This window comes from Accipiter gentilis, chromosome 18, assembly GCF_929443795.1.
Source record: "Accipiter gentilis chromosome 18, bAccGen1.1, whole genome shotgun sequence".
Classification (NCBI taxonomy): domain Eukaryota; kingdom Metazoa; phylum Chordata; class Aves; order Accipitriformes; family Accipitridae; genus Astur; species Astur gentilis.
Genome location: NC_064897.1, coordinates 23372476 through 23398601, shown reverse-complemented (window position 1 = coordinate 23398601; position 26126 = coordinate 23372476). Strand labels below are relative to the sequence as shown.

General features: G+C 41.4%; 1 protein-coding gene across 2 annotated transcripts in view; it reads right to left on the bottom strand.

Moving 5' to 3' along the window:
* The window catches only part of TXNRD1 (thioredoxin reductase 1), a 40144-nt gene extending 22467 nt beyond the window's left edge, over nucleotides 1-17677 (bottom strand). Inside the window, exons 1-5 of one of the 2 annotated variants that reach the window (XM_049821569.1) lie at nucleotides 17582-17677; nucleotides 6621-6730; nucleotides 4300-4422; nucleotides 861-933; nucleotides 627-746 (exon numbers count right to left, since the gene is read on the bottom strand). In XM_049821569.1, coding sequence (XP_049677526.1) covers nucleotides 627-746; nucleotides 861-933; nucleotides 4300-4422; nucleotides 6621-6730; nucleotides 17582-17654 — 499 coding nt within the window. In that variant the 5' untranslated portion in view covers nucleotides 17655-17677. Of the gene's footprint in view, nucleotides 1-626; nucleotides 747-860; nucleotides 934-4299; nucleotides 4423-6394; nucleotides 6536-6620; nucleotides 6731-17581 lie in introns of those variants that run through there. The other variant, XM_049821570.1, reaches the window with a different exon arrangement.
* Nucleotides 17678-26126: the final 8449 nt, after the last annotated feature.

Sequence of the window (26126 nt, the reverse complement as noted above, 5' to 3'; positions counted from 1 at the left end):
TAGACAACATGAGAGGTCACAATGGAACAGATGAGTTAAAACACGGAAAATTTAGACTTACTGCATTATCAATAGTCTTCTATTGACACATGCTGTGAGCAGGTGACATTGCTCAACAAATGAAGACTATGCATCTCTGAGAGGTGCCTCTGCATGTTCCCCACTACAGGATTACAGTCTAAATAAATTCCAGTGTTATAACCACGCACGTTACAGCTAATATGAAGTAAAATTCATCTTCTTATGTAGTAGTGACAGAGACTGAGGGAAAGGAAATCCTTGCCTGCAACTATGAGGAAGTTTCTAACAGGGGACATTCTGGGGTATTCCTTTAGATGTTGTGTTACATTCAGGAATGGAGTAGTACCTTATTGCTTTTATTCACACAGCAATGTTATCATATACTAACATGACCAGAAGCTATTAATAAACAGATCAAATGCTGCAAGGCAATAAGCCCTGTGGCTTTAGACTTGAAAAGCGCTTAAGTTTAGGTGTAATCTCTCTGAAGCTGCCTCATGTTGTTAAAACCAGCACATGCTTAAGTGCAACAAGCACCTGACTGAAAAGAACCTCTGGATTTTCAGCACAAATAACAAAACTGCAAAAAAGTTCTCTTCCTTTACCTTCTTCCGTAAACTGCCATCCAAATTTGCGCGAATCTTGCAACGCTTGTCCCAGTAAAGCTGCCTGGTGCATTAATTTTTTAGGTATGCAGCCCACATTTACACATGTTCCTCCAAGACCTGAGAGAAAGGAACAGAATGTGTTTTTCACATCAGCGTGGCTGATCTCAAAGGAGAATCAGAGTCTCCGTGTAAAGCTCCTTTATAACAGGTTTGCAATGAAGAGAAATTTACCCCATGAGTTTCCCAGAGGTGTAGGCGTGACAAAGTCCAGCACCATCACTTTCTTTTCATATCTGGCAGCCTCCTGCAAAACAAATTAAATAAGACACGTATCTAAATATTAGAGGTTAAATTTGGAGTAGATAACATCATGCATTGCTGAAAAGCTTTGTGACTTTTAATTAAGTAATAATGAATGATTTGCAGGGGAACAGCCAGACAGTCATTCATCTTCTGAATTAATCTGTGCATGCAGTAGGAAAAAAAAAAAGATGAAAGGAAAAAAAATAGGCATTCATCCTGCTACACAACAGCACAGCACCAGCTGATACACAGAAGACCGAGAGTCAAACCTCCTCTTCTCTGCTTCATCCTGTCAGTTTGTTCACACTATTTCCCAACATGCCATTTACTTTTAACATCTTTAACAAATTCTTCATTAATCCAGTTTTTCCTTCAAAGACGGTTTCTCAAACATTTGGTTGAAACCACATCACACAATGACATAAGCAGTCATGTGGCCAAGCATTACAACAGTGCTTATCCAATCTTTTTTCTTGTAGTAGAATGGAACACTCGATTTTGAGTACAATCTGTAGTTGGCAGGATCACCTCTTGCTCTTCAAGCTAGTCAACCTGTGGCAAGTTGACTTTACTGTCAGGGCGTGCAGATGTCATCCAGTCTAGAAACATGATGGTTTATTTCATATTTCCCCTGAGAAATTTCATTAGCAAATCTACAATCAATGTGTGTAAATGATACCAAAACTGGAATTCCTATACTGATTCCATTGTTCCCTTTGTGCTTTTTTAAGAAAAAGGCAAAAATTGACGGCAGTAACTGGTACCACAAAAAAACCACTTAAGCAAGGACTACATAGCTGAGAAACAAAACTGAAAGATTCCCCCATGAGATGCAGCAAAATAACTTTGATACTTGGAGTAACCACAACTGTGCTGCATCACACGATGAGTTCTTAAGATACGTAAGCAATAACAACTATAGGCACAGGATATTACCCTAAGGCTTTGGGTTTGGTCTGGGAGGAGCTGACAGCTTTCAGCATTATGCTACCAGTAATACTTGCTAATCCAAACAGTTGACAATCAGAATTTCAATTTTAAATGTATCTTACTTCATGCAAAACAAATCATATTTCAAACAATGCAGGCCGTAGACACCTTTGGAAAAATATTAATGTACTGGACTTCTGCTTCCGACAAAGGCCAAGGTTGGCCAAGAAACTAATTTCTATTCATTAGTAGCACCTCTGAGAAAGTTCCTCAGAAAGGTGCTTAGGGACTCAGATGCATTATTAATGCTCCTTTATAATGACAACTCTTATACACAGCTCAAAAGAGCTTTACTAGTGTTAGCTAACTAGAACACATGGATTCCCACGCTTACAGTCAGCTATATGCTCACATAATACAGCACAGCATTGCATCACCACCTCAGTAGAGATCACAAACAGATATAACCACTTCTGCAGAGCGATATGCCCACAGTAACAAAACCTGCCCCGCAGGCTTTCAAACCTTACTGGGTTCAGTGCAGCATGAACACAACAAGGTTGCTTAAGGCTGGAGCTGTTCTGGGTGAACTGATAGTAGTGGCCTGGTGCTTTGGTCTGGGTCTGCGGTTGGGTTGCACAGAGTCAGCCTGGCAGCATTTGCACTCACCATGAAGACATGCCTCCAAAATAACAAGCTCCGAGCACAATATAGAGAGGAAAAGGAAGACGTGCACACAAACCTGCATGTGTCATACTGAAAAGCACACATTTAATCAACCTAGTTAAACTGCTGCAAACCTGAGTGTAGATACCTGGAACTTGGTATAAGAGCTGTGTAGTTGGGGTTTTTTCTCTTTTGTTTTGTTTTGCTTTTTAAAGCACTCTTTGTTAATTCACTAAAAAAAATAAACTGAACAATCTAAGTCAGAAGTTTATGCATGTAAAACAGTTTCACTTCAACTTCATGAAACTGATTTGAAATACACACATTACTACTGACAGTGATGTTGACTTTAATGATCTACTATCTTCTGCCCTACACTACAATCACTTGAGAGCACTAGAAAGCAATACACTTTATACACTCAGTTGAAGGCATAAGACAATTTGTCTTCCTAGCTACACACCTTTTCTGTTCCACAGCTGAAAAATGATGCAATAAACATCACTGCTATAGCTTCACAATGTAGCATACGTATACAACAAAGCAGAGCAGTCTCCTTATGGAAATTTCAACAGATGGCTTTTTATTACTGCAAACTGTTTTTGCATTACTGCAAGCTCCCTTTTACTCTTGTTATGCTTCTGTTCTAAAACATCCCTATCCTCTGAAAACCAGTGTCTGTTTCTCTTTGCACGTTCTCAGAATTTTTACAGATCTTATCTTCCATCCTATGCCATGACAATAGTGCCCCTATTGATGGGAAAGCAGTAAACTACCAAAATAGTAGGTTATGGACATATGGCACATTACAATCCACCACTCAGCACTGCACTCTTCCATTATAACAGAAGTTCTTCTAAGGGACCAAGGTTTAGTGCGAATCCAGTGCTATGCTAGAAATATTTTCTCCTCATTTTCTTTTACTCCTCAATGACCTCATTCAGTTCGATAATAAAAGAAATGACTCCTGTCTGGAAGAATAATCCAGCTCCAGGTCTTGAGCAACGAAATAGTTTTATTTCTAGGAATGCTCGATTCACTTTCAAATAGTTAATTCTACCACAGCAAGAAGAGGCAAGATGTGCCTAACTACTGATGTAAAGGAGAGTTACTGACTCACATTAAATTTCAGCAAGTTTCAAATATTTGGGATAATGACAACTCTAAGAGCTGGTATATTCTGCGCCACTGTGGATTCTTTTAATTAATTCTAGACATGCTTCTAAAAGCAATATCCTAATCAAAAATCATAAATTATTTGGCTACAGGCAGGAAGTATCAGACCCTAGAAACGAAAGGTGAAATCCTAACTCTGCTTAAGTATAGGCAACATCTCCATTTATGCATTGTCAAGAATTAGAACAACATACGTAACTATTTCTGAACAGATATCACTTTCAGATAAAACTAGAAACCTCCTGATGTTAATTTTGAAGAACGAACTTTTTCAATTACAAGCTGAATTTTAATTCAACTACTAATAAATACCATTGAGATATATCTACCTGCTCTTTTCCAACAGCATCATCTCCCATTAGTGGGGACCAAGTTTCATTCTATTAAGAAGTATATCATGACATTTTTATGTTTTTCTTCTTCGGAACATAAGGAAAAGAATATTGTATAACTGGGGCTAACATCAAAAGAAATCCCACTGATTAGGCAGAAATATTATGCCCCTACACTGTTAAAGATACCCAGCTCCAAGACATTAAGGATGTCACATGCCTACGTACAAGGAAACTATAAATCTGTACTTTCTCTCTCATACCTTGGCAGCTGCCAGACCACCTGAACCCCCACCAATGACAATGAGATCATAGTCGTAGGCATGCGACACCGGCGTATGCCCGTTCATTTCCAGCAGTTTCTGAGGCTTGCCTTCCTTATGTGCCTGAACAGAGAAAACAAAAAGGATTAGGGAACATTGAAACATTACCCACAGTACTCAAAAATTAGTATTTTCAGTAGCAAATATTGTGGTAAGGGAATATAAGTGCATCTGAATTTTCTGAGCTCTGCTTTTAATTAGCTTTTTAAAATTTCCTCTTCTTAATCCACCCTTGAGTAGCTCAGTATCTGTTAGATACTGAACTATGAATTTTCTTGCTCGTTTGAGCCCTGGGTTTTCTTGCAGAGCTTAGTTTTCCACATCAACGCAACTCCAGTGCCTCCTCATACTGTGTACTCCAGGATGAGATACATACCTGCCGACACAGGCATTCCATTAATTTATTTTATTCTTTTTATCTGCCCTGGACTTTCCTAATTAGTGTTTTTCCCCTCCTCCTGCATATATTAGTAGGAACATACAACAATCATATACAACATTGTAATAATCTGCACTTAGCAGCCTTACCAACTGAATGAACAGAACTGAAAGAAGAAAAAAAATTACAAAACCCACATTTTTTAACATGCCTGTGTTTATTATGGCTTTGGTTAAGCAGTGCAACTAACTTTGGCGTCAAATGGATCAAGCGTGATCACTAAAGTTTCACAAAAGAGATTCTTTATTTTTAATCAGATTACTACTACCACAGAAAAACAACTCAAAAGTCTTAAAATGCATTTTGACAGCTGTATGCCACAAAGAACATTGCATTGTCTTCATATACTCTTTCTAAAGTGAGTCTTTGTACTTCATTTGCAAAGCTCCAATTTATCAGGGCTTCAGACCTTCAAGTCTTTGGAGTTGCTGGCAAAATTCTCAATGTCTCTGAAACTGCAGGACAAGATCCGGAGTAAAAATCAGATTCCTCGCCCGATGTAAATCAGTGAGTACCAACTAAAGTCATGACAAAACTTTTAAGACCAAAAAGGACATAAAAACCTCAGTCACTTTACAAATCTGCTCGCTTTTATTTAAGTGTTTCTAATCTGCCTAACTAGGTAGAACTTCATTCGGTGCTACTGGAATAGCCATGGCAAATAAAAGGAAAGAAAAAAAAATAAAGAAGGTCCCCTTCTCTTTCCATCTTAATTTTGTTTTGCATTAAGCAGCCCTTTGTGCTCAATCCGTTCTACTGTAACCTTCCTCTGAGGTTAGGTTATTCCCTCTGTACGTATAACTGTGTCCACCCTAGAGACTGCTGCCAGTGCAGCCATATCACTGACAAAAATCCCCTACCCCTCCATCAAATTACACAGCAATGTCAGCAGAAATTCAGACTGTGCATCTGCCTGCAGAAAGTTCCATTTCAATAGTATTTCATAACCCTGGGTGGCATGTTAATAGTAAAAACAAAACCTAGAAAACACCTGTGGCTCTTGTGAAGACATCCAAAAATACCCCTTCCTTCCTCTTCTCCTGCTGCACCACACCAATATATAACCCTACCACTGAATCTACTTCACGCTTGGTTGCCCTTTTTTCTATTTTTCTAACACGGCCATTGGCCAGGCTCAAACTTCCTACTGCAATCACAGTAAGAGTGAAAAAGGAGCACATATTGTGTTATGATACGCAGTTTCACTTTATTTGTATTTAGGGACATAAAATTAGAGAAAGTGCCATTCTTTTCCAAAGCACACCTTCTTGTTTGCTCAGTGGCAACAGGATGGTGTGAAGCTTAAGGGCAGACTAACTCCCACAGTCATCAGACCCAACTACCAAGAACAGTATCTTTTTGATGCATATAAAGAAACCACAATACCTACTCATGAAATTTGCTTAGATCACTATTTATGTCATGCTACTTTTTTTTTTTTTTTTTTTTTTTAAAGAAAAATGTTTTATGTTTTCACATGGATTAAGAAACTTCAGCTTTTCTTCCCTACTGTTTGGTTCTTTTTTCATTAGTTCCTCATAATCATTCTTCATGAAAACATATTAAAAGTTTAGATCACACAAAGTAGCTTACAACCTTCTTCTCTGAAACCACCTCCTAGAATCCCACTCCAAAGCATCTGGGATCTTGACAAGCTGTTTCCCATTTACCGGTGAAACTTACTCACAAACACAATCCCATCCTGAGAACGGATCTCCTCCATTCTTCTCCCGAGAACTACAATTTTTAAAAGAAAGCCTACATTCTTATTATTTTTCAATGTCAAAACTAATTATAGACTTTAAACTGTATCTCCCCCTACCTTTAAAGTTTTCTCATGATCTCCTAGTTGCTTCTCCTGTACAAAACCAACTGGCTGTGAAGTTTCCGCTGTCACTTCGCACTGCCCTTCTTGCAGGTTCTGTGCTCCCTCTGTGAAATAAAGAATAAAATAACGTAGTGTCTGGAGAGACGTCCTTTATGAATGCTGAGCTCCTCAAGCGAAATTGTCTGGGGGAGTGGCCTGGCAGCTTCATCGCTTCCTCATCAGCGGCATGCCTGTCTCAGGGGAGCGTTTCCTAAGGCGACTCATGACTCATTTGCAACGTTAGGATGACTTGCCATATTTTTCTCTTTAATAAAATCCCATACGGGAGCTGGCTGGGATTTCAGTACTTTTTTGCCAATCTAACAATATGCTTGGAACAAAGCAAGGAAATAACACTTGCTGTGGCTAAGCCTGAAACTTCAGTCTTAAAAGAAAATTACCATTTTTACCTTTCTTGCCCAGAAAGCAATTTACTTATGCTGATGTGCTGTCATTTTTTTTCTCGTACTTTTGAAACGGAATTAAAAGTTTTTATTTTTCTCCTGCAATTAGCTCCCTGGAAACTTCTTTCAGTTCAATTTATTGATGTAGTTGTTTTTTTCCACACAACTCCCCCCCCCCCCCCCCCCCCATAATTTCTGCTGTATGGTATTGCTCGTACTATGAAATCCTCTAAATAAATGTATTCAAAAGTCTGGAAAAGATCTGTTTGCCCACTAGTCATAACTGATTTTCTATCTATATTGGAGATATATGTATCTCCAACAGAGAAGATTAAACATATTAGCGGAAAGGAAAAAATTAACATCTTTACACACGGTGATAATTTATTTGATATGGCATCAAAAAAGAAAGAAAATCTAATACTTGATCGGAATCCATTACCAGTTCTGCCTTCCTCCATATAACTGGGTTACATTAAGCTTAATTTCCAGTAAATGGGTCAGTACACACTTGTTTGTACTTAATCACATACATACTTTGCACTGCACAACCAGCATTAATTGGCAAACTCTGACACGTGCACATACTTAGACAAACAGCCATACTGAATGTGTATACATTCCTTGGGCACTGAGCCCACAAACCTGAAGAGCATTCACACACACACACACAAATGCAAAAAGGCAGTCACTGAAAATTGGTCTGTAATCTTGCCGTCTCCAGTTCCTTCTCTGAAATTTGGTGATAAAATTCCTTTATCTCACAAACGTATTGGGAAGAGTACTTTGCTGATGTTGGTAAAGGGATTTAAAGATCAGAATCGTTACACAATAGTTAATAGTAGTATTAGTGATGGATAATACTTGGCCTATTCTAGCTGGGGGAAGGAACGCAGGAATTAATCTGTGTATACATACATGCATGTAAAGAAAGAAAAGCAAGAACACATTTTGAACACTGGTCACAATCTTCACAAAGGAGAATTATTTTCTTCATCGTATTGTCAAAGCTACAGTCCTGCATGTACCTGAAGCAACTGAAGCCTTATATTTTATGCCTATAACAAGTTTGAACAACCTCAGGAATGTTCACCTAAAATTGTATCTTCAACGAGATAAAAATCTAGTTGTTAGACAACACAGGCACTTACATAGACATCTCTAATTATTTTCAGGTAGATCTGTGCTAGAGGTGCCTAGCTTTAGCAATAGCCCCAAAACCCAAAGGCAACCATAACCTCTGGCAGAGACTTGAAAGAGTTTGTATGCAGGCTGCTGCTGCTCAGGGCCTCTCCCTCGTTGGTTCAGGCAACCTGCCACAGGCAGGATGACAAAGCAGAAAATGCTCCGCGCGTCACGTGCTCTGTCTCCATAAAATTCCATCCATTAACGGCAATTACAATAACCCGCAGTCCTGGTGAATCGATACGTTCCAGAAATCAATCAGCAGATACCTTTTTGCAGAGTGAGACTGCCAAGGAGAACCCGGACCACGGAGCTGCCCTGGATAACCCTCCTGCGTGACGTAGCGGCGAGGATGACCCTCTTTGCCTGGCAGCATCAGTGTTACTTCAGCAAGTCGGTAGCAACTCACAGCCATTGCACCAAGATCCAGTCAGGCTCTTACCCTGTGCTACCACCGTCTTTGGTTTTTTGTTAGTCCCGATCTAGAAGATGGTGGCTGTTGAGTGCTACCTCCCCTACAACCTGCCAAGCGCTCCATGACATGGGGTGAACCAATCTAACAAAACACTACTATCAAAAGGGGACAAGCCTACTCTTTTCCACCACACTGGGTTTTTTTCTTCTTCTTGCTGTCTGCATACCTGGCACCAGCTCTGACAGCCAGCAGACCCTTACATGAGTTAAGTCAACTCACTAACCTAGGAGAAAACTAACCCAGGAGAAGAAAAGATGTGGACAGTTTCCCACCAACCTAACAAGCTCAGCCAGCTCAGGGAAGGACCCCGTGAGCAACCGCAGCTGGTGCCAGGCAGCAGACAGCCATACCGACCAGCAGGGACGAAGGGGAGGCAGCAGCATTTCTCTCGCTGGTAGCAGCAAAACTGCCAGTTTTGCCCAGCAGCCTGTTAAACCAGCAAAAAACCCCATCTTTTCAGAAGTTACCTGAAACCATTTCTGAAGCAGACTACACTAAGCCTCACTGCCACTTCTTGAGCAGAGAGAAAAAAAAAAAACAACAAACCAGTGAAACAACTATGGTATTTTTAATCTATATCCTTCCTTATTGGAGTGAGCTTCCTCACAAACTAAAGTCCTCCCTGGTACCAAAGCCTCTGAACTTTTGACTGTCGGTTGTGTAACTTCTGGTGGGGGTGAAAAAAAGGCACAATTGGGTTTCAGAAGGCCTTGACCAGGCAGGAATGTGACCGGCCTAACACAACAGCCCGGAGCAGCTTCGTGAGCAGAAATGCTCCAGGATAAGAATCGCCTTACTCTGCAAAAGCGTCCACCCAGGGATCCAACAGGCTGCCGAGGCAGGACGTGGGGATCCATGGAAAGCACCTGCCCTTCAACTACTCACCATGAAGGTTTGTAAGTGGCGCTTCAAGGCAAAGGTCTTCGCTGATTTACCTAGATTTTCTGTATCACATAGAAGGACATTATCAACAAGAATGAACATCTCTTTTTTGACAAACAATGCAGTTAAATAGCTGTCTACTCCAGTAGTTCAGAAGATGCCTCTAATTTTGTAATGCTTATGAACAAGAATGTAACTTGCTTTACAGCCTTATCTTCAGGCATCTGAGAAGTACAGGCTATTTCATATGACGATGAATGTTTACCTCACACTCAGGTGAGCTTTTTAGGTGGAGAAGCTTTCAGTTTTTCCTTCTCCTAGATTTGCTCATTTCTGCCCTTTCAGCACAGGTCACTACCTCCTCTGTTGCGTAAACTCAAACATTTGGAGATGATGGTAACAAAGCCATCATCCAGATTACGACAAGGGAAAAACCCAAGCCTTTAAAATACACGCCTCCAGCCCGGATCATATCACAGATTCGTGCTGAGATGTTGCTTTACAATCAGCTGAACTGACAAAAACGAGAAGGAACAGAAACCAGGGCCAGGATGCAGGGAAGGATGAGAACCTCCTAAACTGCCTTTGCCCCTACAGGAATCACAACACACCCGCACTCCCCTGAGGGCCAGGATCAGTGGGTTGAAATTTAAAAATAATACTTAGAAACTTTGGTGTAAGTTAGACCTTCAGCCTACCTCACACACTTTATTTTTTACTGTGACAAGAGACACAGTGCAGCCTTACAGCTAATCAAGAGAAGCAACGGAGTTGGCTATTGTAGAAGATGTGTCAGGGCTTGCTTAGATAAGGGCTGCATGTGCTGTGCTCTAGTGATTCTAGGCAAGAACCACTGGTACCTTTGACAGGATAAACCAGCACAGCCCTGTGGCTATTCTCTTTCTTTCCAAGTGCTGATTCAGTGCTTGGCTGCCCTGTCAGAGGAAGTATAAAGATAGCTTGGAGGTACATTTGCCTCCTCACCTGAACTCAGCCAAAGTCTGAACCCACGACAAGTCAGCAATGTTAAGACAGGCCAACTCAAGATAATTTACACCCACAGAATTCAATGCTCACTGACAAGCGCTGTCAAGAGTGAACCACTGGTGTCATATGAATGCTACTTCTGAAGGCTGGTATATATGAGCCTTGAATCCTGCCGTCTACACATGGGACCAAGATATATGTTACACCCAATTAAAAGTACCTCTAGCCTTCTCTCTGAAATTAACTACTTGTCCTTAACTACGTGCAAAGCACCACGTGCTATCACTGCACATAAATTATTCAGCTAGAGTAAAACTTTTACTTTCCCTCCTAAGTGTCCAATATTAATAAAACAAAAAACAGAAGGCGAAAAACCCTACCTCAGAGCATCTTTTGCACCTACTCATATAAGCAGAAGCTTGCAACAGTTGTATATACTCCGTATAGTTCATAATTTCAGCCTGCAAGCAAAAAGTTCCATGGTGAGTGGAACAAACAAAAACACTTTACCAATACCACAAAAACACATGTCTTTCCCGGGGCTAAAGGTTGTTTTTTCCTAAAGAATCTCACTGTCTGCATAGGCAAGCACTGAGGAAGGAGAAGTTGAGAAAGACTGAGCTATGCACTCAGTCCTTAAGACTGCTTGCTCGCTTGTCTGTTTGGTGCAGTTCAAGTGAAAAACAAAGAATTTCTGAGCATTTGAATAGCTCCTTCACCTGCAGAGTGCACAAACATTAACAGATGAGTGAACAGTGAAATCACTTTCATCCTTTTCTCCCTGGACCACAGGTCTGTTTTGTTACCTGCTGGCTTCCCACACATGCAGTCTTCATGCAGCATAAAGAAAGCATCATATGCCTAAAACCAGAAAACAGCCTTGATGCTCCTCTGGTTCTGCCAGTGACTTGCCTGACATATTACTGAAACGTCCAAAAGGTGTTTTAAGTGTTTGAAATCATTATGATAAGAAGCATCCCATCAGAAAGTAAACGCACAGGTCTTCTTGGCTTTATGCTTTCTCCATGTCCGACCAAGAAGCCCTTAAAACCATTAGTGAGAGTTAATTCATTAAGTTACTGCATTTTTCTTAGCAATCCCTGACTATTGATATAAATGAGAGCAGATCCAAACCAGCCCTAACTTCACCAAGAGACTGGTTGTGTAATCTGGCTCACTGATACCCTTTTCGACGCTCATTTCCCTAAGCCTACTGAATCAATGAACAAATGTGAACAGGGTGTTTCGTATGTTTGATTCTGACTCGCTCTCAAATGAAAAAAACACCAAGCTTCAAAACTGACAAGTAATGTGCATTTTCGTAAGAAATCAGAAGTTTTCCAAACTACGATATTGCTTATTCAGTGCGTTGCTGCAAAGTGCTTTAGTTTTCATTGTATTCTTGTTAATCTGCTTTTCATATCTAAGAGCTTAAGATTTCTTCCATTTAAATAAAGTGTAGCTTGAATGGGATCAACATCAAGACATAATGTGGGATAACTTCACTTTGCACTTAGTTGAAACAGAGTACACAAACAGCAACTGGAAGGCTCTACTTTGGCACAGGTTTCTGTTAACAGTCCTGGACTGCAGTCTGTAGTGTTACTCCAAAACACCCATCTCCTTCATGAAAACATACATTCTTTTTTACCACAGCTATTTCAGTATAAAAAGCATTTGAAAGCCTTTTCATAAGTGGCGAAACACATAGGTACAAATTTTCTTCTGGGAACTTTTCAACCTGTGTGTTAAATTCTCTAAGCCAGAGGAGGAAAAACATTATCTTACAATACCGGTAATTTTAACATGGATTTTTGCCTATTCCCTTCCAAAGTCACCGCTGCTTTTGGATTTACCCATATTAGTATAACGCTTTGTCTAATCCAAATCAAAACAAAGGAAGCTGATTTCTGGTATGACTACCTGTAGGTGTATCATGCTCACAGTGCCATCCATACCGGCTCACCCTTCATTTGGGATGACCTGAAAAAGCTGAGCTTCCTGATTTTTTTCTTGACATTCCTGCAGCCAACACAAACCTGTGGCTCCCACAAACTGTGATTAATACTCTCATGCTACCTTTTTTTTTTTTTCCCTGGTCAGTAAATAAACAGCTCTTTGACAAGAGGAGGAAGTATCACCAGTCACACTCGAACAAGCGTGGCACACCTTAACAAGTGTGGCACCTGAGGCACACAGAGAGGTGAAACAGTACTCAGCAGGGCTGGAACAGGATCTCCAGGTGCTGGTGCCATTCATTAGTCCCTACAGCCATCGGACATGCCTTTATTGTCTCTACCACAACTAAAGCCATTTATTAATTCCCACACATCTCTTTGTAATCAGGGTCGCATCTGAGTCACAGAGAACACAAAAAAATGGTGCAAAACAGCTCAAACACAATCAGTTTTTCTGTCAAACAAGCCAATATTAAAAGTGAACATGGTTAAAGGAAAACCAGCTTTTTGCAGGCGATCTCCCAGAATGGGCAGTTTAAGGCAGGCACTGCACTGAAAAAAGTACTTGGGTACTTGGCTCAGAAGCCTGTGATTTTTCCCACCGCCCCCAAGCAGGGCTTTTTTAAGGGGTGGGGGACGACGACACAACACTTACTTTAGCCCAGAGTGATCAACATTTCTTGTCTTTGAAAAACAAAAGGACTTGGATGGATTATTTAATCCTGCTTGTAACAGCCCAGCAAACAATGACATAGCATTTCTATGAGGTGAGGGAAGCAAGATAACCTACACAGTTAATTGCCCTCCAAACCATCTTGCTACCTAAGCGATACAACAAACCAATCTGATGCATGCAGCTTCTGACAAAGGTCTATCCGGGAACAGTTGTGAAAGATGGGTGGAAAACAGTAAGTTATACTCTTGTGAGCTAGAATTACAGCGATGTGCTTGCTTTGTGTCAGGCTGTGCAAACAGCGGAGGAGTTAAGGAAGTTCAGAGCTTCCTTCCCACCATACTGGGGATGCCACGCCAGGACACAGGCGAGCGAGGTGACCGTGCCAAACAACACTTTCTTCTCCAAGCAGCTGACTCAACAAGTGAAACAGGCAAGGTTGCTAGAATAGAAGATGAAGTGAGATGACATCTCAGTTCACTATGTAAAACCTGTTCATTAGCAGATTCTTAAGAAAAGCTAAGGCTACACTAGACTAAGCTACTATTATTTTCTATGGAAATAGAAGTATTTGCATGCTTTACTTACCTCCTCCCTTTGCATTTGTGTATCTTTTATGCAAATACCAGTGCTGGGTCAGACAATGTTTTAACAGCCAAAAATTACAGGAGGTCTCGCAGTTCCACAGGGTTTACCATAAATGAGTCCAGCCACATAATCAGCTGTACAAGGCACAAACAGTACATATAGGAAAGGCACTATGCTAAGGAAAGCAACAGCTGTGAGTTTTTTGGAAGAAAAATAGAAGGTAAAACCAAACTGAAGATGAGGAAAAAAGAGATGGCATCAGATATAGCTTGGCAAGTTAGAGGACGGCTCTGGGAGGAAGACCTACAATGTGACACCGCATACAAAACAGGAAGTTACTGAAAAGCATGAATGAGGAAAATATGAACAAGCACTAGAAAAGAATTTCACAGGAAATACACGAGTCGAGATGCTGCAGACTGGAAGGTAGCTGCATTACAACATGCAGGTATCAAAAACAGAGGAAGCATCAAAGAGAAAACTTTCTCAGGAGGCAGCAGTGGTAAAGTGCTCTCACTTTAAATCAGTGGGAAAAGGAGAGCAAGTTACCAATTCAACATACTGAATAAGCCACAGTGCACAATTTTATCTGTTATTTGGTTTGTTTTCTACAAGCACAATCAAAACAATAGGAAGACACCCTACCAAAGGATGTCCAAGATGGGCTTAATGGAGGAACAACATTCAGACGGGAACAAGCGGTGAATTTTTATCTCCAAGGAAGTCTTGAAAATAGAGAAACCGTAACAACGGACTGGAAAAAGGGGGACCAGTACCATACACTGTGAGGGCCAAGCATTGTTCCTGTTCACAGCAGAAATCAAGAGGATGGCATAACTGTTAACAAGGGTAGAGGAAGAACGTGGGCAACCACGACACCTCCTCCAGGAGTCAAGTTCACTCTACTCCTCTCCACAAAGACTGCTGTGACACATCTGTTATTGTAACACCTGACCAGTTCACATGTAAATTACATGGTCAAAACATTTGCAGGAAATACTGCAAAAATAAAAATATTTGGGACCTCATTACTCACCACACACAAACGTCAACGCAGCTTAATCATCGGTGTTTGTACTCCAGCACAGAAGTAGGACCACCGAAGTGGAGCCCCTGTTATTCTATCTCACAGTTATGCTGTATTCATAGGCTCTCATATTAGCACTAAAAATGAGGAGCAATGATTCTAAAAATACTTTAATTCACTTTGTAGAATCCAACCCAAATTTCATTCCAAATCTACTATAACTTTCCAGACCCACCAGTGAGCGTGTGCTGTGTCCCGAGTGCCCAGTCCTGAACGGAGCCAAGCAGCTTCAACTTACATGAAAAGTCAAACTGAACTGAAAACACAGCCGCTCATAAAATTCAACTAGCATGAGGATCTGGGGGGAAAAAAAAAGCAGTACTTGAGGTGATACCAAGGTAGAGTCCCACAGAAAAAAGCAATATGTTTTATAAAGGAAAAGCTGCAACCCAGGCTGTCTTAATTCTGAGATGTCTAAGTTTACCCCTTATTGTATAGCTTTGCTTTTTCTCATTAATCCTTTCTGCAGTAAAATGCCTGCTTATAATACAGAATAGTAGTACAGAGAAATTAACAAAAAGAAAAAAAATATCAGGAAAAGCATTATGTTCTGAGTTATTTCCAATTTTCATACCTTTATGCCTGCAAAATGTCATAAATACTATATACGCAAAACGCAATGTTGAAGTAAACCGAATGCTATTTGAAGATTGTAGGATAACCTTTTTGAAAGCACAAGCTAACGACAAGAGAATGTATTTAATAGCTATGTTATGCAATATATATATATAAGCACTATATCTTAACATTTTTGCTTTTTCCTGTGCTAGCCACCATTTTCCTTGCCAGTTTTGCTCATTGCCAGCTTGCTACTGTTTGCTTTTTTTAAACATCCTTAGATCTTACAGTGAATTAATAACTCTGAATGTATTACTCCCATTGACAAAAAGATGGAAGGGTGGGAACAGATCCAGACAGTAATTAAGACACTCTTACAGCTAAGAACAGCCCAATTCCTTCCTCTTACTACATACATAAGTTTAAATTCACCTTGTCCAAAAAATGTATGTAGATATAAAAAAACCCAAACTACTGCCTGGTATGACTAACTATGGAAAGGGGTTAATTTAAGATTGTTCATGTTTTAAGAGTCAGTTAAACAATGAGTAATGAGCTTATTTGAATTATGTCTCAGTTTTAAAGTAAATTACGTATCTCTATTCGCATTTTTTTAACTATTTCGTTTTAACCTTCTATTTAACCTCTTCAACAGCACTTGCAACTCCCTTCATCTCTTGTCCTCGATATTAAAAACTTTGACTTGTTCCTTCAGGAAATGGATGTTGGGTTTCAGATAATTATCCACTGGTACGTGGCCATCCCAGAAGCAAAGCTGCGTAGCTGCTGAAATATAAACCTTGACGTCACAGTTTAAACCAACTTGCCTGAAGAATTACTTTAAGATGCTGCCAGAGTTGTAGAACGGGCAGCAGGGAGTAGTAATGTCTTAAATTGAAAAACCAAAGATACAGCAGAGCATATAAACCAAAGCCCAAACAATATGTTCTTTTAAGTCATTTAGCCTAAATGAGTCAGCTTCATAAGGCTGAAAAAGCTCGATGCAGGCTTAACTTCTGAGTTTGTGTCAGCAGATACATTGTCGTCCAGAGGAACTAGGTTTGGGTATAACTCCATAGCAGTTTCGTCTGCCCCAGACTCTGTGCTACCATACCTGCCCAGCTTTCAGTATCTGATTTAAAGCTAAACCGCGTATTTCTAAATCATAACACGGTGGTGGCAGCATTAGGTAAGGGAACTGCTGTGGGTTAACCCGAACTGGCCTCAGGGTGCCCTGAAAGTACAAGGACGACTGGACTCTCTTAGCAGTGGTTTGAGTTTTCTTTTTTTCCAGTCCTTCCTGTTAGGGTCAAGGAACATCCAGTGCTTCCAATGCCAAGTTTTTACTTGGACTGGAGGATTTTACGTTGGTATAATTGAAAGATACTAAGCAATATAGAGCCATAATGATAAGCCTATTTCATGAGTTTTAACTCGTGTTATAAACCTCATCTTTGTATTTGCCAACTCCTGCTGTGCTCCCGCCTTACGCAAATTCTTACTGCAGAGGCATCTTTCTTCTTTGTTTGCCAAGTCTCTGGCAATTTCCATTCTGCATAATAAGGCTTAAAATATTATGCAATACCTTAAAGCTACCAAGGTGCTTTAGCTTCAGCGTTCTCAAATTACTGCATGTATAGAAACACCTTTAAAACCAGACCCCTTTCCCAAGAATCAGGCAGGCCTGAAAACACTCCTGCAACAGCAGATGCTCAACGAAACACTACATCCTAAGAGTGCCGTTTCATTTACGCAGAACTGCTGTACAGTGCCAGATGTTAAGCCTAGGTTAGTTTTCAGGCATTCGTTACTTCGAGCTCATTATTTCTCTTTTTTTTTTTTTTTTTCCTTTTCCGCCGGGTTTTACAGACACAGCGAGAGCACGGTTAATACTATATCCGAGGAGGATCACAGACCGGAGTTCTGACTCCAAAGAGCTACGAAGCAGCCAGCCCTACGCTCACGCCAGCTGAAGGCACGTTAAAGTTGGTCCGCAGCGCGGTGCTCCCGCACCCGAAGAGGCCCGGCCGGCGGCAGGGCAAGGGGTGCCCTGCCGCGGCCCGCTCCCACCTCCCGGCTGTTTTACCGGCAAACCAAAGCCTCCCGCCCCGGTGCCTACCTGCTCCCCGCCGCTCCGGGCCGCCGCCGGGCGCCTGCCGCACCGCTTTGCTCTTGCGCAGGGCGCTGCCCATGGCGCGGCTCGGCGCGCAGCCCCCGGCGCGGCGCGCAGCCGCCCCCTGCCCTGCGGCGCCCCCTGGCGGCCGCGGCCGCCCCTTCCTCTCGGTCGCCACGGCGACGGCCGCGGCCGCGGGCGTAAACCCAGCGCCGGGGCTGGCGCGACCCCTCGCGGCTCCCGACGGGCTTGGGGCGGGGCGGGGCGGGGCGGCCGGTGGCGCCGGGCCCGGCGGGCGGAGGCGGCGAAGGGGCTGACCCGCCCGGCGGCGCCGGAGCTGAACCCCCCGGCGGCGCCGCGGGAGAGGCCGGGGGAAGGCGGCTGCCGGCTCCCAGCGCCGAGCGGGGCTGCCGGCTGGGGGATGCTGGCGTTGCAGAAGCCCTCGGGAGGTGTTTTCGAAATAAGTGTTCTCACAACTGATGGTTCATACTAAGAAATCCGTGTACGGGAAGAAGACGGTAAGTGCAAGAGGAGCAGAAGGTCGGATGAGGCTTCTCACCACCCTGCTCCCTCCCTGCCGGGCTCTGGACGTGATCTGGCCTCGTTATCTTAGGGCGCTGCCCAGGTCGTGGCCTCATCGTGGTGGCTTTCGCACCAGTACGCGGCAAGAGGAGTGAGTGCCTGCCAAGAAGGACACAAACTGAGAAGACAGGCAGGGCAAGATGTAAACCACCAGCAAACCCGCACACAAATGTCTGCTGTTACTACTAGTCGGCTCCAATTTGAGCTTTCTTCACTTTTCACGTGGAAACGTGTGACTTCTTATACCAAACACAGTAATTTATCTGACCCGTATTCTCGCTTACGGCAAAGACTGACATTTGTTTGAAAGGTTTTAAAAAGACACAATGCTAAACCAACCGCTAATGGTTTTGGGGCATGGATCTTCTTTTCAGCTGCACAGATCAACTGCCGGGCTGTACGCTGAGCGAGCGTGAAGGCTGCTGTAACGCGAACGCATGGCAATGAAATGCACGCTACGGACTCGGGAGCAATTAGTCCCATCCCTAACACGACCATCGGGTTGCTAAGTCACTCATGCCAAGTGTCCCCCAGTGCAAAATGTAAATGCGACGCCTATTTACCCTATAACCCCTTCAGAGTTGTGATTATCTTGCTAACGCTTTTAGTACAGGACACCAACCACGTCGGCTCTCAGTACTCTGCCACAAAAGTAATACTGAGCGACAGCAAAGGACCAAAACAAAGTGAAGAAAGAGAACGGGATAATAACTTTGAGTCTTGAGGTTTAAGAGACATTGCCTCAGCTTTTTTTTGCACAGAGGACATCAGCAATTCCTATTTCTGTTGCTGTATTACTCTTCCACTCTGCAGTGGTATCTCCAGTGGCAGCTAGAGTTTCTAATACCAACCCCCCCCTCCCCCCCCCAACTAAAGACTGTAAGTGGAAAAAAGTCTCTGAACCCACTGGGGGAATGATCACTGTGATTTTAGAAATTACGTCTTCAATACAGATCTCTATAATAGCAAAAATTATTACGATAATGAGGATAATAATTGTTACGGGCATTCAGGGATTATTATAGCTTCCGAAAGAGTTATTAAAATAATTTGCTGAACAAGCTTAGGGAAGGAACTCTACTCCACCAAACCCCATCTCAATATTTTCATTAAATGGGGACTACCAGCTGGCAATCCAGTCAATTTGAGAAAAATCAAGTTTAAAAAAACCACCCTGGAGTGCTGTTACTGTCCTTTAAATTGTTCACAATGTTCCATTTTGCTTATTGTTTTGCAATTATGTTCTCATCACACTTCCTTTCATTAAGAAAAGATCTTATGCTGCTGTGGTGAAGATCCACTGAAGCAATGGAAAAAATGAAGTTCTACCTTTGAGACATTTTGTAAGTTTGAAAAGCAATGCATCCAAAAATCAGAATCATCCAAGATCACTCACAAGCAAAGAGTCGGTCACTGCAGAACAGAATCTTGATGCTGCACCCGGGGACTGGCATTCATTTTCACCTTCTTTAGCCCACTCCTCCAAATCTGTTGCTTCTTCCTACAGTTTTACTGGCCCACATCACCTCTTACGTTAGTTATTACAACCTCCTCACAAACACTACCTTGAGGCCATTCAACGTACAGCCCAAGAACTTACATTCCTCAACTCTCATTTTAATCAGACCACTCTTGATCTTGGCCTCAACAACTTTCCCATTTTTCCACAGGCTTCATGCCTTCTCCTGAACCACAGGTTGCGATCAGCTCCAAGGTCCTATAAAACTCTTTCCTTTTGGCTGATTTATTATCTTGTCGGATCATCCTCTCTCCAGTTTTACCTACTTTTTTACTTTGTGTGCTTCTCCACAGAGGTCTTTAGTTTGCTCTTGCAGTGTTCCCTATGTTATATCTTTTTTCTGGGTAGATCCAAAAAGTATCTGCCCTCTTTTTATTTAAGTTTTGCCTGGAAATTACACTTTTTATGAGGCTTATGAAAAGCCAAGTACATCAATTTATCTTATAATTTATTCTTAGTTGACTGAACTGCATGCATACATGAAGTCTAGTGTTGGACCACTGAAATGTAAGCAGAATACAATGACTAGAAGAATGGAAAGCGGAAGGAAGAGGAAAGAAGAAAAATGCAGTATATTCCAGTTATTAATAATGTGATCTCCTGATGCCTTGTCTGTATGTTACATACTTTTTTGTCAGTCTTTGCCTTTCTCTCTCCGTTTACACTCTTTGGGAGATGGACTTTATCTTCCTCCGAGTTTAGAAAACACTTGACATTTCAATTTCTACTGCTGTCCTCCTGATAATCTTCATGCTGTCCTTTTCCAGTAGCAAGGACACACATAGGAGAGCAGTCTTCAGGATCATACAGTTGAAGGACATCCTGGATCCTGTAATACCTCCTTGATACAGACACCAACTTAAACCCCTGTTGGAGTCAGAGACAACTCTGCGTACTGAAGTCACAGGGAGACTGAAAGCCTATTTCAGTCCAATACCAAAGCACTGATTTAAATACGCTTTGGGTTTGTCTGTTAGTTTCATCTACAGGAAAATTTAGTGCACATCTTCAGAACTGCTGTGTTAAGCAGAACAACAAAGACTGCCTCATTAGAAATAATCTGTAGAACAAAGGAAAGTCTTGAAAATCTGTCACGTTGCGTCCTGTTTTCAATACTGGATTATTATAAGGCATAGAATGCGTAAGCTACCGGTGTTGGGATTAAGAGATCAGCTGTGATAAATTCAATTAATGTGTAAAAAGTCTGTAAAATACTTGAACGACTAATAAAAATAGTAATTACATTAAGATATTAACTTATAATGTTCTTTATAAAGATGAAATGTAAGGTATTTTACTCCGTCTTGAAATCTCGATAAAGATATTTTATAGCAAATGTATTTGGTGCATGATTGCTGCTGAAGAATCCTGTAACAGAGCTGTGATAATCTAAATGGTACATCAATGGGACCAGTCCCTCAGCTGTTTCTGAGATAATTGATTCCCAGCTCCCTGTGGCTATTATAAGAGTGATCATTAAAATAGTATTAGAATTTCTGTTCCCACAAAGATTTCTATATATTCCTTCTATATATAAACTGGGAGGAAGGCTGCCTCAGTAAATGAAGAGCCCACAGTGCCACCTTCTTATAAAGTACAGAACTCTCGGTGCTGAATGCAAAATCACCTAAATATTAGCATTATTAAAGCTGACACAGTCCTTGCATTTTCAGAATATTGATGTCACTGAAATATCACCAGTCATTTTTGCAAGCTTAGATTCACCTTACCTTTCATCAGCCACCTAAAAGTTTGGCCTCTCATATAAGCTCTTGATCTAAGCTCCTTCTGTAGCCAAGAGAAAGACAAGCATGTCCAGATGGTAACTCATCCTTCCAAAGACAGGCACTTCTAAAGAGCGAGCCTATCCCTAGCCCTTGGTTTGAACAAATTCAACTGAGAAGAATTCCAGCTTTCATGTTTTAAGTTGACAGAAGAAATCTATTTCTCTGCCTACACTGCAAATGTGACAGTATCTCTCAGTATCTTAGTTACAGTTAGGGGGCACAATGAAGATCCACCCAGTGCTCCAGATTCTAAGAGAACAATTTTGTTTTGGTGATGCCACTGACACAGTGGTAATGTATGCAGGTCTTTGAATCAGTGCAGTTTGGAATCCCATATAATCACCTCTACAGGAAGGAAACTACAAATACTGGCAAGGGCCACAGCCTCTGATACTTCCAGGAACGTCCTGAATTCCTTCAGTCACACCAAGCAAAACTAAGTAATCGAATCTATTACCATTGTGCAATTCAACCATATGGGCAAAATGTGAGAACACAGGCCTTATGAAAAGAAATTTTCATGATGCAGAGCAAAACTTAGTTCTGTAGTCCTCCAGAGCCCCTACACCGTTACTCCAGCCTATCAGCACTGACAGTCTCAAGCCTTTCATAACTGTAACTGTAATCAGAATTGAACGGGGCAATAGTCCACATTTCCTTGCTTCCCATCTTCATCTGACCTGCTTTCTGTGCTCCCTCTGCAGTACCCAAACCAGAGCTGTAATAGAACCCAGCTTCCCCACCCATGGGAGATGTAGGATTTCACTGCATCGCCATTAAGCAGCTGCTTGTCCTCTTGCACACTAGAATTAAATAAGACATGTGTCCTGGTATCGGCTGGGATAGAGTTATCTTCCTAGTAGCTGGTATAGTGCTATGTTTTGGGTTCAGTAGGAGAAGAATGTCGATAACACACTGATGTTTTCAGTTGTTGCCAAGTAGCGTTTAGTCTAAAGTCACAGATTTTTCAGCTTCTCATGCCCAGCCAACAAGAAGGCTGGAGGGGCACAAGAAGTTGGGAGGGGACACAGCCAGGGCACCTGACCCAAACTGGCCAAAGGGGTATTCCATACCATGTGACAACATGCCCAGTATATAAACTGGGAGGAGTTGGCCTGGGGGGATTGCTGCGCCGGGACTAACTGGGCGACTAACTGGGCATCGGTTAGTGGGTGGTGAGCAATTGCATTGTGCATCACTTGTACATTCCAATCCTTTTTTTATTATTATTATTGTCATTTAAATATTGTTATCATTATCCTTATTAGTTTCTTCTTTTCTGTTCTACCAAACTGTTCTTATCTCAACCCACGAGTTTTACTTTTTTTCCTGATTTTCTCCCCCATCCCACTGGGTGTGGGGGGGAGTGAGTGAGTGGCTGCCTGGTGCTTAGCTGCTGGCTGGGGTTAAACCACGACAACATCTTTCACCATGCTTATGCTGCTGAGAAATTTCAATCCCACATGTAGCTGATAATAGGAGAAGACCCAAAACACATAACCACAGAATGCAGCTGAATGCAGATGATAACAAATAAACCCATGTGAACAGCACTTGCAAATGTGTCATAAATTCAGCTACAAAAAATTAAGTTAAAATTTTACTAGAGCTACTTAGGTTTTTCATTTCATGCTTTGTATTACTTGTCATAAGGTTTGAAAAAGCTAAATGATTTAATCCTTTTCTATTTAAAATGAGCATTGATTTTTTTCCCGTGTTTTGAAAAGAGCCAAAACCAATGCAAATGTTTTTATCCAGGAGGCCGTCATGGCACAATTGAAAAGCAAGGCTCCTGTCAGATTGCATCTCAAAACTGTGGCATTGCTTTGTTGAAAACAAAGCAGAGAAGGTATTGTTATATTTTCACCTCCAACTGTTGCTGTATTATTCACGGACAAGTTAGAGGCTTCTGCCAAGATCTCTTCTAATCCTTCAAATGGTTCTGTCTGGACCATCATCTTGCACGTGTACTTTGAAGTTCTTTGTTGCTCTTGTGGAATGTTTATACTTGATGTTTTAGACATGTTTTAACATATACATTACCTGATTACAAGTCAGTTCTGCTCCAGGTACATTTCAAAGGGATTGCTGCTAGCCACATTTAACCCCACCTGGCTGAGATGAACTAGCACATCTAAACTTCAAATGGTATCTTTGGATCTACTTGCTTGACTACCTGTTCCACTGGTGAAAACAGTAAGTTGATTTTTCTTTTGTCTAAGGGAACAAGACTTAGGCATTCATGCACTGCCTATCTGTCTTAGGTCCCCCAATAACTTTTGAAATGTTGGCCAAGTTTAATCAAATTTACTTCGTGTAATATGTCTCAACATACTACATTTCTGTACGTCTTGTGAAAGAAAGGCAATTGAGCAGTGTCGAGGAAAAGGCTCAAAAACGAGTTCAACTCTTATTAGAGATTGCACACAGGAACTCAGTCTCAAGAAGCCTTCAGGAAATGGCTCCTCTTGTCATCTGTTACCTGTGGTACTCTTACCTCTCCAGTTCTAGCATCTAAGCCATTCACAGTTCAGCTCAAAGTAGGAAAGTAATATTGCTACTGATTCAGCTGATGGGGAATTGAAGCACAATATGATTAAAATTCAGACTTTCAAAGGTATTAATGCATCTCTCAATTGAAATCTGATGGTCTGCATTTACAGTAATTTGCCCAAGGTCATACAAGAAGCGGGCAGTAGACCTGGGAATTGAATCCAAGCTTGCACCTTGCTCTTTGGACTATACTTCCCAAAAGAGATGTAGTAATTTCAGAATTGCACTCTGCCCAGCCCCCTTTTTGGCTGGATACCAGTCTGCTGTGAATAAACACATCCTTTGGTCCTCATGGTGTGGATGTCAAAGCTGGCTACTATTATAGCTCTGCCTCTCAGGCATGCTGTCACAGTACAGACCCTACACATGACTCCTTTTCAGAGCTGTGGGACCACACAGCATGAAGGCCACCTAAGCACCTAGATCCTTCCAAGTGTAGCAGAAATTCTACTGTTGAAGGGGCAATACTATCTAAAAGCAAGGTACACCTGGGTAGCTAAAGAATTTTTCAAAACAACCAAGAGCTACTTATCCTTGGAAAAATAAAAATGTCCTGAACTTCAATTAATTCCATCTGGTCTCATTCTACTGTGACTTGGTTAATTACCTGTAGATAATTTCTTCTGGATTTCCACATTCAATCTTTTTTCACATAGCATTGCCTGGCTCTGTAGCACCTTCCAAGTATCTTTTAATTAGGATTGTCTAATAGAAGTAAGAATGCTCTAATCTACAAAAAAAGAGATAATGAACATTAGAAAGATCATTGTTAAGAATGAAAATAAATTCCTGAAACACCATGGAGTTCATAGTTTGACAACAGACCTATTTCCAGTCTGTTACACTCAGAATTTCACAGTAATGAGAACTCTGGAGAATGTCAGATGAATCCTCCACAACATCCATCCAGTGCTATTTCTACAAAAATTGTAATTTCTTATTTCAAACACATACTTTTCCAAATGACAGGCTCTAGACCACAAGTGAGGCACATTTTGGAGCAGGCTGATATATCTGTTCTGGTTTGAAGAAGCATACTTGCTCACCTTTGACAGCTTTCTTAACTAACACCTACTAAGTAGTACAGAAGATAACTGAAGATTTTGATTTCCTTACTGAAAATTTCAGACACAAAATGACAACCTCACCAAATAGATCACAACCTCACAAAACTCTCTCTTACATCTTACTACAGTTAACTCCACCTGCTCTTGAACGTTCTTCCCCTCTTTTTGTATAGATGGAGTTTGAGCTGATAGAAAAAGAGCATACAGAGATTGGGTACAGAATATGAGGAACACATTGCAGACTGGCGAAATTACATGCGAACCTGGAGAATATAAAATCCAAATGACATGACGGGGAATTTGAGACTGTAACTGATAAGCAGCTAGATAACAAAGCAACAAGCATTATACTAGATGATTTATCAAGGTTCACCAAGACACCCCTGATACTGTACAGAGGGGAGATGCAGATCAGACATGTGGAAATACACAATATTTCAGGATATACGGTATGAACAGAACACAGTGCTGCAAATATATGGAGCTTGAGAATGTACTTAGCATATGGATAAAACAATAAACGAATTAAAGACTGCATGATAAACATGTGACAGAAATTGTTACTAACGGAGGAACACAAGATAAAATGTATGTAAAGGGGAATGCTGGCTTGGATTCCCTGGCTTCGGTTGGCTGACAAGTTTAACCACTGACTGCTGTTCTGCCATCAGTAACAGTGAACACTGCTCCAACTGCTTCTATTCGAAAGAAAAGCGTTGAGCAAAATAAGTGGATAAGTAGTTTTTCCATCAATACAACACTGATAAATCTCACCAAAAGCACCCCAAGAGAAACAATATTTTTGTTCCAAGTTTGAAAAATATGGAGTAGAAAGATTTGAGGGCCATGGTTTCAAGGAAAGATTCAAAATATCGACTAGCTACTCAAAAAAAAAAAAGGCATTGTCTGCTCTGTGCCCTGAAGAACCTGCACACTGGTCAGCATTCATCCCTGTACTCACTTGTGAAATTCTGGGCTGAGATGATAGAATCCACCCAAAGATCTTAAAACAGCACAGCAAGTGTATTGTCATGGTATTATAG